This window comes from Narcine bancroftii, unplaced genomic scaffold, assembly GCF_036971445.1.
Source record: "Narcine bancroftii isolate sNarBan1 unplaced genomic scaffold, sNarBan1.hap1 Scaffold_75, whole genome shotgun sequence".
NCBI classification, from domain to species: Eukaryota; Metazoa; Chordata; class Chondrichthyes; order Torpediniformes; family Narcinidae; genus Narcine; species Narcine bancroftii.
The window spans coordinates 51,516-63,552 of record NW_027212255.1 but is presented as its reverse complement, the minus strand read 5'-3'; the positions used below and the strand labels follow the sequence as shown (position 1 = coordinate 63,552).

The window sequence follows — 12,037 nt, the reverse complement described above, 5'->3', positions numbered from 1 at the left end:
CTGTGGCCTTACCAATTCTTTGCAATCTTGTCCAGTCTCCCTGCATTTATGTGGGATTCGTTATTTAAGGAAGACGAGTGTCCCACGCCACATTGTCTGCCTGCAATCTTAGACCTGTGCACCAAAATTTCTCTGTTCCTCAGTCCCCACTTGGACCCTACCATCTGTGGTGTGTCCTTGGACCTGTACATCAAATTTTAAATTTAGACCTTCAGCACGGTAACAGGCCCTTCAGGCCCAAGAGTCTGTGCTGCCCAATTACACCCAATTAACCTACACCCCCGGTACGTTTTGAACAGTGGGAGGAAGCCAGGGCCCCTGGGGAAAACCCATCTAGACATGGGGAGAACGTACAAACTCCTTACAGACAGCGCGGGATTCGAACCCTAGTCCCAATCACTGGCGCTGTAACTGCCTTGCTGTAACCACTGCACTAACCTGCCACCCAAGGTCACTCTGTTCCTCAGTCCGCACTAGTACCCTGGCATCCATGGTGTGTCTTTCTAACATAAGCTGACTTTGGCTTGCAGGACAGAATTCAACCTGCCACTGCTCTGCCCATCTCATGGCTCTCATCCCTGGCAAATGCCCCCCCCCAACCCCCACCAACTAAGGGTGTGCTCCCTGGATTGGGAAAGGAGCAGGAGAGGGGACATTTCGGTCAGTTTCAAAGTGGTGATAAGACTGGCCCAGAATTGGTGCAGGCAAACATTGGTGACGAAAAGGGTAAAGGAGCTGTGGTTGACAAAAGGTGTGGACAGCAGCTAGGGGTAAGGGGGTGGTAGAAGGAAGCAAAACTCAGGAAGGGGCTCATGAGGATGGTTGGGAGCCAAGGAGGAAGTTAGTGCAGAAGGGGGCATGAGGAAAGCTTTGCAATAGATTAAGAATGAGGAGAGTGAGGGTAGGGCCATGCCAATGAGGGAGAAAGGGGGGATGTGCCTGGATGGAGGGGAGGGGTGGGCCGGGCCTGAATGAATACACAGAGAGGGGGGCTTTGGTCAAGGTGAGGTGAGTACTGGGGTTGGGCAGGACACACCCCGGGCAGACCAGGTGGGATCTGGGCGGGATCTACCCCAGGGGGACCAGGTAGGATCTACCTGGGTGGAAACTAACAGGATGTGCCCGGGGGGGGGGGGGGGTGGGTCTGGAGGACTCAGGTGGCTGGGGGATATACCTGGGTGGAACTGAGCAGAACATGGCCTGGGGGGACCGGGTGGGATATTCCCTGGGAGTCTAGGTAGGATCTAACCTGAGGCATCTGGGCAGGATCTAACCCGGGGGGGACCAGGTGGGATATCTTCCTGGGGTGGGACACTGGGTGGTGAAGGCAGCAAGGAGCGGAGGAAGTGTGGACAGGGATGGGGTGGGGACAGGGTGAGGGTGGGGTAGGGAGAGGGGGGTGGGGAGAGGGAGGTGATGGGTGAGGGCTGAGGATGGTCCTGACATTGGGCATTCAGACCCTCCCTGTGTGAGGATTGAGGAGGACAGATCCTCCTCCAGATGAGCATGGTCTGAGCAAGACCCCTGTGTGAGAATGGGTGGGCGGGGGTGAACAAGATCCCAGGGGGGGGTAGGGGGGTTGAGGAAGACCTCTGCATGAGAAGGGGGGTTGAGGGAAGACCTCGAGGAAGACCCCTGGGTGAGAAGGAGGATTGAGGAAGACCCGGGAGAGCTGGGAGGGGGGAGGTTGAGGGGGATTGAGGTTGAGGAACCCCCACCCCCCACCCCCCCCCGGGCGAGCGGACCTTCAGGTGAGGCGGGGGTGGGTGGTGTAATTGAATCTCGTCATGCTGTTGTGGGCCTTGAGCCCCAGTGTGGGGGTTGGCACAGACTGGGCTGCTGGGAATGTTGCTGTAGTCCCCGGGCCCCAATGTGGGGGTTGGTGTGGACTGGGCTGCTGTGGTCCCCGTCCCCAGTGTGGGGGTTGGTGCGGACTGGGCTGCTGTGGTCCCCGGGCCCCAGTGTGGGGGATGGTGTGGACTGGGCTGCTGTGGGCCCTGGGCCCCAGTGTGGGGGTTGGTGCAGACTGGGCTGCTGTGGTCCCCGTCCCAGTGTGGGGGTTGGTGCGGACTGGGCTGCTGTGGTCCCTGGGCTCCAGTGTGGGGGATGGTGTGGACTGGGCGGCTGTGGTCCCCGGGACCCAGTGTGGGGGTTGGTGCGGACTGGGCTGCTGTGGTCCCCGGGCCCCAGTGTGGGGGATGGTGTGGACTGGGCGGCTGTGGTCCCCGGGCCCCAGTGTGGTGGTTGGTGGAGACTGGGCTGCTGTGGTCCCCGTCCACAGTGTGGGGGTTGGTGCGGACTGGGCTGCTGTGGTCCCCGGGCCCCAGTGTGGGGGTTGGTGCGGACTGGGCTGCTGTGGTCCCCGGGCCCCAGTGTGGGGGATGGTGTGGACTGGGCGGCTGTGGTCCCCGGGCCCCAGTGTGGGGGTTGGTGCGGACTGGGCTGCTGTGGTTCCTGGGCTCCAGTGTGGGGGATGGTGTGGACTGGGCGGCTGTGGTCCCCGGGCCCCAGTGTGGGGGTTGGTGCGGACTGGGCTGCTGTGGTCCCTGGGCTCCAGTGTGGGGGATGGTGCGGACTGGGCTGCTGTGGTCCCCGGGCCCCAGTGTGGGGGTTGGTGCGGACTGGGCTGCTGTGGTCCCTGGGCTCCAGTGTGGGGGTTGGTGCGGACTGGGCTGCTGTGGTCCCTGGGCTCCAGTGTGGGGTTTGGTGGAGACTGGGCTGCTGTGGTCCCCGGGCCCCAGTGTGGGGGATGGTGTGGACTGGGCTGCTGTGGTCCCCGGGCCCCAGTGTGGGGGTTGGTGCAGACTGGGCTGCTGTTGGCCCCGGGCCCCAGTGTGGTGGTTGGTGGAGACTGGGCTGCTGTGGGCCCCGGGCCCCAGTGTGGTGGTTGGTGGAGACTGGGCTGCTGTGGTCCCCGGGCCCCAGTGTGGTGGTTGGTGGAGACTGGGCTGCTGTGGTCCCCGGGCCCCAGTGTGGGGGATGGTGTGGACTGGGCTGCTGTGGTCCCCGGGCCCCAGTGTGGTGGTTGGTGGAGACTGGGCTGCTGTGGTCCCCGGGCCCCAGTGTGGGGGATGGTGTGGACTGGGCTGCTGTGGTCCCTGGGCTCCAGTGTGGTGGTTGGTGGAGACTGGGCTGCTGTGGTCCCCGGGCCCCAGTGTGGTGGTTGGTGGAGACTGGGCTGCTGTGGTCCCCGGCCCCAGTGTGGGATTTGGTGTGGACTGGACTGCTGTGGGCCCCGGGCCCCAGTGTGGGGGTTGGTGCGGACTGGGCTGCTGTGGTCCCCGGGCCCCAGTGTGGGGGATGGTGTGGACTGGGCTGCTGTGGTCCCCGGGCCCCAGTGTGGGGGTTGGTGCAGACTGGGCTGCTGTTGGCCCCGGGCCCCAGTGTGGTGGTTGGTGGAGACTGGGCTGCTGTGGGCCCCGGGCCCCAGTGTGGTGGTTGGTGGAGACTGGGCTGCTGTGGTCCCCGGGCCCCAGTGTGGTGGTTGGTGGAGACTGGGCTGCTGTGGTTCCCGGTCCCCAGTGTGGGGGATGGTGTGGACTGGGCTGCTGTGGTCCCCGGGCCCCAGTGTGGGGGATGGTGTGGACTGGGCTGCTGTGGTCCCCAGGCCCCAGTGTGGGGGTTGGTGCAGACTGGGCTGCTGTTGGCCCCGGGCCCCAGTGTGGTGGTTGGTGGAGACTGGGCTGCTGTGGGCCCCGGGCCCCAGTGTGGGGGTTGGTGCAGACTGGGCTGCTGTTGGCCCCGGGCCCCAGTGTGGTGGTTGGTGGAGACTGGGCTGCTGTGGGCCCCGGGCCCCAGTGTGGGGGTTGGTGCAGACTGGACTGCTGTGGGCCCCGGGCCCCGGTGTGGGGGTTGGTAGAGACTGGGCTGCTGTGGGCCCTGGGCCCCAGTGTGGGGGTTGGTGCGGACTAGGCTGCTCCTCTTCCTGGCCCTGCTTACTGTTGTGGACCACCGAGTGCATTTGCCATCCTGATTGAATGTGTTTCTCCGAGTGCCCCCTCATCGTCCCTCACACATCCTGCTGCACTGACTGGACCACAGGTATTTACGCTGACTTTGTTTCTTCCAGTTCGGCTGACAGTGGACAGTCCCGTCCCTCACGGCATGGTTCCCTTACCGTCTCACCGATGATGCTGCTTCACTGCTTCACCTGCTCCCACGAACTCTTCCTTTAGCAGGTGGGCCGTGTTCCTGTGGATGTTCCTCGACACACAAGCCTTGGCTCTTCTCTCTCCCCCACCCCACCGATGGCAGAATTCTGAGTGGCCTGGAGAAACCAGGGATCTCAGGCTCCAACTTCATAGGTTGCTACACGTTGGTTGGGTGTTAAGAAGGTCTACGGTGTCCTGGCCTTCATTCGTCAAGGGATTGAGTCCAAGAACCATAAGACTATACCGGGGTAACCTTTTAATAAATATTGGCATACAGCACGGTAACAGGCCATTTCGGCTCACGAGCCCTTACTACCCAATTGACCTACACCCCCAATATGTGCTCTTGTGCCAAAATATCCTGTTACTGTACTGTAAGTCTAAATTAAAAACTAAAAGGCTGGCCACCCCTGCAAGTACTGTTTGTAAGATACAGAAGCAGAAGTAGGCCATTCAGCCCATCGAGTTTGCCCTGCCATTCCATCATGAGCTGATCCATTCTCCCACCCAGCCCCACTCCCTGGCCTTCTCCCCATAACCTCTGACACCCTAACGATTCAGATCCCTGTCAAGCTCTGACCCGTGAGGTCATGTTGCAGTTGCACAAATCTCTGGTGAGACCCCACTTCGAAAATTGTGTTCAGTTCTGGTCACCTCATTACAGGAAGGATGTGGAAGCTGTGGAGAGGGGGCAGAGGGGATTTCCCATGATGTTGCCTGGATTGGGAAACAAGTCTTATGAGGCCAGGTGAGCAGAGCTGGGACTTTTCTCTCTGGAATGTAGAAGGATGAGAGGAGACTTGATGGAGGTGTACAAGATAATGAGGGGCTTGGATAGGGTGGACAGCCAATGCTCTTTCCTGGGACATCTATAGCAAATAACAGAGGATGTCTGTGTAAAGTGAATAGAACAAAGTTCAGGGAGACATCAGGGGTAAGTTTTTTTTACACAGAGAGTGGTGGGTGCCGCATGACAAGAGGGTAAAACTTCAGGACTAAGGGGCATCCACTGAGAACAGAGACGTGGAGGAATTGTTGAAGCTTTATTGACAGATGCTGATGTGATTGGGACATTTAAAAGATTCTTCGATTGGCACGTGAATGTAAGCAAAAGAAAGGGTTGTGGGTGAGAGGGAGCGAAGCATTGGTGTTGTGGAGGTATAAGGTGTATAGAGAACAACACAACAGAAGGCAGTGGGCAGTCCGTGTTTTAGGATGAAGCCTTCAGTGATCGTTAATCCCTGATGAGGAAAGTTTGATGTAGACTTGGGCAGCACACAACAATGTGGGATACAAACCAGAATGGGCAGTGGAAAGGTGCCTGTGTTAAGGCCAGAAGAGGCTGGCTGACAAAGTGGCCAGGAGAGATTGGTTGGGAAGTGAGGTGGAGGACTGAGAGCAGGGGTGCCAGGGTAGAAGGTGAGCCTTAATCTGGTGGAATGGCGCGAGGGAGCAGATTTCCCAACTGTGTTTTGTCCTTGGATGGGTCAATACCTGGGTCTGGGGTTGGAAGCAATTGGTTGTGGGTTGCTTCAGCCAGAGATTGGGGTGGAGGAGAGGCTCTCCCCATGGGTCAAGTGCACAGCCATGAGCCTGGGTTACAGGCCTAGTACTGAGGCACAGACACTTACCATCCCGATGTCCAAATCTACTGGCCACCCTGTTTCAGCCTCAGTTGTCCACACTCTAATCCCAAAGCCGCAGTGCGATTTTTTTTTTCACCTTTGCTGAAGTGTTATTGCATCCCAGCTAAATGCTGGTGTTTTCAGGGGGCTTTTCCATTGGTCTGGGATCACTGCCCAACTGTGTGAACAGTCACACCTCAGTTCCGGCACCCCGTCACCACTGCAGGGGCCTGTCAGTGTGGCTCTCTGCTAAAAGGAAACCTCGGCCCCCGCCCCCTCACCCATGGCCTTCTGACCCCCACCCGCTCCCTCACTCCTCCCACTCACCCAGCTGACATTGCACACATTGTGTTGCAGGTAGATGGCGTGGTGGGGATGTTCACTGAGTGACCCCTCACTCGCAACCTGATGCAGTGCCTAGCAGTTCCTGCACAGGACCAGGCAAACATGAGTGGGGGGAGTGAGCAGGTCGACATCCTCCCCGTGGCCTTTGTGGTGAAGGATCGCTGGAAGGTGGTGAGTGAGCTGAGCAACAGGACCCCCGCTGCCCTGCCCGAGACTCTTGCCGTCATACCCAAAATTCCCTCTGCCTGTCTTGAGACAACACAGCCATCCAGGTCCCCCTCCCCCTCTGCCCATTACAGGACCACCACCCCGCTCCCATAAGTTGGCTGTGGTCCATTCCACCTGCCCGAGACCCATACTGCCATCCTGCCGCCCCCACCTGGGAACCCGCCATCACCACCCCTGCCGGAGACCCCCGCGGCCCACTCCCGTGGTCCACACCACCCTCCTGCAGCCCCCCAGAGACTGCATGTGTATGACCCTCTGTGCCAATACTTCCCCCTCACCCCCGACATCCCCCTCATTCCCTTACCCTGACAGCTGACCCTTGACTCTGTGCTGTGCCCCGGCCCAGCTCAAGAAGATCGGTGGAGGGGGATTCGGTGAGATCTATGAGGCCACGGACCTCCTGCTTCGGGAGAACGTGGCCCTAAAGGTGGAATCTGCCCAGCAGCCCAAGCAGGTGCTCAAGATGGAAGTAGCGGTACTGAAAAAACTGCAGGGTAAGGGTGTCACTGCGTTCCCCCGTCCCGCGTGTCCCCCGCGTCTCTCATCCCACACGTCCCTCCATCTCGCACGTAACCCATCCCCGTCCCATATGTCCACACCCTGTGCATTCCTCATCCCTTGTGCTCCCGCATACTGTGCACTCCCCTGCCAATATGCTCCCCGTCCCCATCTAGCGCGCCTTCCTTGATCTGCACGACCCATCAACCCGCACAAGCCCCTGTCCCACGTGTCCGTACAACTGCGCACCCACCCCCGTCCCGCACGCCCCTGTCCCATGCTCCCCCTGTACTGTCCACTCCCATCCCTCCTTCCCTCCCCCCCCGCCCCCCCAGTGTTTCTCGTTACGACCCAGTGATGGGTGCCGTGTGCATGTGCAGGAAAGGACCACGTTTGCCGCTTCATCGGCTGTGGGCGAAATGAGAAGTTTAACTACGTGGTGATGCAGCTGCAGGTAATCCCCCTCCCCCTCTCCCCAACATTCCCCCATCACCATCCCCTCTCCCCGACATCCCCACAACACCTCCCCCTCGTCCCAACATCCCCCCAACACCTTCCCCTCTCCCCAACATCCCTCCAACACCTCCCCCTCATCCCAACATCCCCCCAACACCTCCCCCTCTCCCCAACACCTCCCCCTCTCCCCAACACCTCCCTCTCTCCCCAACACCTCCCTCTCTCCCCAACACCTCCCTCTCTCCCCAACACCTCCCTCTCTCCCCAACACCTCCCTCTCTCCCCAACACCTCCCTCTCTCCCCAACACCTCCCTCTCTCCCCAACACCTCCCTCTCTCCCCAACACCTCCCTCTCTCCCCAACACCTCCCTCTCTCCCCAACACCTCCCTCTCTCCCCAACACCTCCCTCTCTCCCCAACACCTCCCTCTCTCCCCAACACCTCCCTCTCTCCCCAACACCTCCCTCTCTCCCCGACACCTCCCTCTCTCCCCGACACCTCCCTCTCTCCCCGACACCTCCCTCTCTCCCCGACACCTCCCTCTCTCCCCGACACCTCCCTCTCTCCCCGACACCTCCCTCTCTCCCCGACACCTCCCTCTCTCCCCGACACCTCCCTCTCTCCCCGACACCTCCCTCTCTCCCCGACACCTCCCTCTCTCCCCGACACCTCCCTCTCTCCCCGACACCTCCCTCTCTCCCCGACACCTCCCTCTCTCCCCGACACCTCCCTCTCTCCCCGACACCTCCCTCTCTCCCCGACACCTCCCTCTCTCCCCGACACCTCCCTCTCTCCCCGACACCTCCCTCTCTCCCCGACACCTCCCTCTCTCCCCGACACCTCCCTCTCTCCCCGACACCTCCCTCTCTCCCCGACACCTCCCTCTCTCCCCGACACCTCCCTCTCTCCCCGACACCTCCCTCTCTCCCCGACACCTCCCTCTCTCCCCGACACCTCCCTCTCTCCCCGACACCTCCCTCTCTCCCCGACACCTCCCTCTCTCCCCGACACCTCCCTCTCTCCCCGACACCTCCCTCTCTCCCCGACACCTCCCTCTCTCCCCGACACCTCCCCCTCTCCCCGACACCTCCCCCTCTCCCCGACACCTCCCCCTCTCCCCAAAACCTCCCCCTCTCCCCGACACCTCCCCCTCTCCCCGACACCTCCCCCTCTCCCCGACACCTCCCCCTCTCCCCGACACCTCCCCCTCTCCCCGACACCTCCCCCTCTCCCCGACACCTCCCCCTCTCCCCGACACCTCCCCCTCTCCCCGACACCTCCCCCTCTCCCCGACACCTCCCCCTCTCCCCGACACCTCCCCCTCTCCCCGACACCTCCCCCTCTCCCCGACACCTCCCCCTCTCCCCGACACCTCCCCCTCTCCCCGACACCTCCCCCTCTCCCCGACACCTCCCCCTCTCCCCGACACCTCCCCCTCTCCCCGACACCTCCCCCTCTCCCCGACACCTCCCCCTCTCCCCGACACCTCCCCCTCTCCCCGACACCTCCCCCTCTCCCCGACACCTCCCCCTCTCCCCGACACCTCCCCCTCTCCCCGACACCTCCCCCTCTCCCCGACACCTCCCCCTCTCCCCGACACCTCCCCCTCTCCCCGACACCTCCCCCTCTCCCCGACACCTCCCCCTCTCCCCGACATCCCCACCAACACCTCCCCCTCACCCCAACATACCCCTCAACAACCCCCCCCCCACATTCTTTCCAGGACCTCCCCCTCAGATAATCCCCCCATCCCCTGAACCCCCCCCTTCCCCTATCAACCCCCTGACATTTCCACTTCAGGTAATTCCCCCCTCAGGTAATCCTCCCCCTTATCCTGACTCCCCCCCTCACCCTAACTCCCCCTACACTCTGGACCCGCTTCCCCTGACACCCCCCTCCCCAACACTCCCTTCCCCCTGAAACCCACCGAATCCCCTTCCCCCTGACACCCCCCCAAACCCCTTCCCCTTGATCACCACTCAAGTAATTCCACCCCTGACCCACCCAGGTAATCCTGTCCTTGACCCTCACCCACTGACCACCCCCTCAGGTAATCCCACCCATGACCCCCTTCATGTAATCCCACCCCTGACTACCCTTCAGGTAATCCCACCCCTGACTACCCTTCAGGTAATCCCACCCCTGACTATCCTTCAGGTAATCCCACCCCTGACTACCCTTCAGGTAATCCTACCCCTGACTACCCTTCAGGTAATCCTACCCCTGACTACCCTGCAGGTAATCCCACCCCTGACTACCCTGCAGGTAATCCCACCCCTGACTACCCTGCAGGTAATCCCACCCCTGACTACCCTGCAGGTAATCCCACCCCTGACTACCCTGCAGGTAATCCCACCCCTGACTACCCTGCAGGTAATCCCACCCCTGACTACCCTGCAGGTAATCCCACCCCTGACTACCCTGCAGGTAATCCCACCCCTGACTACCCTGCAGGTAATCCCACCCCTGACTACCCTGCAGGTAATCCCACCCCTGACTACCCTGCAGGTAATCCCACCCCTGACTACCCTGCAGGTAATCCCACTCCTGACCCTCACCCACTGACCCCCCCCTTAGGTAATCCCACCCCCAACCCCCTCAGGTAATCCCACCCTTGACCCCCATCAGTTAATCCCACCCCTGACCCCTCCCCCTTAGGTAATCCCATCCATGACCATTCCCCCCCCCCCCCAGGTAATCCCACTCCTGACCCCCCCCTCGGTAATCCCACCCTGTACCCGGCCTCTCACCTTGCTAGGCACCTTCACTCTGTCTGCATCAGTAACAGGGAACTCCCAGTTGCCAACCATTTCTAATCTGAGCCCCACTCCTACACCCACATCCGTCCATGGCCTCATGTACCATCCCACCAAAACCATAAATCGGAGGAAAACCACCTGATGTTCCATCTGGACCCTCTCCAGCTGGACTCTCTCCAGCTGGACAGCATCAACATCGACTTGTCCGGTTTCTGCCAACCTGCTTTCCTCTTCCCCTTCCCTTCCCCTTTCCAGTTCTCCTCCCACCCTTCACCCAGCCATCCCTTCTCCCCTTGATCATTGCAGTCTTCTCCCTCCCTTCTCCACCTATCACCTCCTGCCTTTGTGGCCACGCCTCTTCCCACCCCCTCACCCACCCTTTTGTTTGGACGCCTGCTGACTTTGTTCCAGACCTTGATGAGGGGCTGATGCCCGGAACGTTGTTCTGTATCTTTACCTTTGCTACATGAAGGACACTGTTTGACCTGCCGAGTTTCTCCAGCATCATGTTTTCACCCTGACTAATTAAGGCCTCCTTAACCAGCCTATCAACTTGCGCAGCAACCTTGACGCATCTATGGTCCGGGATCCCAGGACCTCTCTTTTCCTCCATACCATTAAGAATCCTGCTATTAATCATGCCTCCACATTCAAGTTCAGTCTTCCAAAATGCAGCACCTCACACTGATCCGGATTGAACTCCATCTGCCACTTTTCTGCCCAACTCTACATCCTGTCGATACCCTCTTGTAACCTTCAACAACCTTCAGCTCCATCCACAACTCCCCCAACCTTCGTGTCATCCACAAACTTCCTGACTCATCCATCCGCCTTTTCACCCAGGTCATTTATACATATTACAAAGAGCAAGGGGTCCCAGAACAGATCCCAGATCTCCTCTAGTCACTGACCTCCAGGCAGAATCCCTTCCTTCTGCTACTACTCTCTGCTTTCTACAGACAGGCCAATTTTTTATCCACACAGCCAAGTTTCCCCTGATCCGGTGCCTCGAGTCTTTCTGAATGAGTCTATTATGGGGAACCTGGTCAAATGCCTCGTTAAATCCACATACAGTACATCACATCTACCGCCTGACCCTCATCAATTTCTTTTGTTACCTCTTCAAAATACTCAATTAGACTCATGTGGCACGACCTTCCTTTCACAAAGCCCTGCTGACTATCCTTGAGTAGACTGGACTTCTCCAAATGCTCATAGACCCTGTCCTTAAGATTCCTCCCCATTTAGACAAGAATTGTTTTCAAGGATTGACTTCTTTTTAGTATCGGCACATTTACAAAGGAAAATACAACAAGCGGAATATAAAAGTAGGGTGATTTCAGATCATTCTTTGTTATATTTTACATATGAAACTTCTGAGAAAATTCAAATAGCTTATTGTTGGAGATTTACTACAATGTGTTTAAAAAATACGGAATTTATTGATCTTTTGAAAAAACAAATTAATTTTTTTTGAAAGAAAATTCTAATTCTGTTCAAAGTAAGTTTGTCTTATGGGATGCTATGAAAGCCTATTTGAGAGGACAAATAATTAGTTATACTTTATTTTAGAAGTATTTTATTTTAAAAAAGGATCGATTAAATCAGAGTCTTGAATTAGAGAAACAGATCAATGAGTTAGAAAAGGAATTTCTGAAAGATGCTACAGAAGATCAGAAAATAGAATTATCTAGGCTGAAGTTGAGATATAATACTTTGCAATCTTATCAATTTGAATGTGTGATTAATAGGACTAAACAACGGTATTACGAATGGGGAGAGAAAGCACATAAGGTACTGGCGTGGCAATTAAAGAAAGAACAGATATCGAGGACTATTAATGCTGTTAGACGGAATTCTCTTATTACTTATAAACCTCGTGAGATTAATGATGAATTTTATTCATTTTATAAAAAGTTATATACATCTGAAGGAAAACAGGAAACTGGATCAATTGATCTTTTTTTATCACAG

General features: G+C 58.1%; 2 protein-coding genes across 3 annotated transcripts in view; one reads left to right on the top strand and one right to left on the bottom strand.

Moving 5' to 3' along the window:
* Positions 1–1,747: 1,747 nt before the first annotated feature.
* LOC138751139 (uncharacterized) lies at positions 1,748–4,003 on the bottom strand. The gene has a single exon (XM_069913205.1). It carries the CDS (start codon positions 4,001–4,003, stop codon positions 1,748–1,750), a length of 2,256 nt encoding a protein of 751 aa, XP_069769306.1.
* Positions 4,004–4,063: 60 nt separating this feature from the next.
* The window catches only part of LOC138751138 (tau-tubulin kinase 1-like), a 57,585-nt gene continuing 49,611 nt past the window's right edge, over positions 4,064–12,037 (top strand). For both annotated transcript variants that reach the window (XM_069913203.1, XM_069913204.1), the window contains exons 1-4: positions 4,064–4,178; positions 6,134–6,292; positions 6,696–6,843; positions 7,228–7,301. In XM_069913203.1, the coding sequence (XP_069769304.1) occupies positions 6,185–6,292; positions 6,696–6,843; positions 7,228–7,301 (330 nt within the window). In that variant the 5' untranslated portion in view covers positions 4,064–4,178; positions 6,134–6,184. The remainder of the gene's footprint in view (positions 4,179–6,133; positions 6,293–6,695; positions 6,844–7,227; positions 7,302–12,037) is intronic.

Bases quoted from the DNA above. Each gene is read 5' to 3' on its own strand.
- LOC138751139 (XM_069913205.1), bottom strand. From the start codon at position 4,003: ATGAGGGGGCACTCGGAGAAACACATTCAATCAGGATGGCAAATGCAC.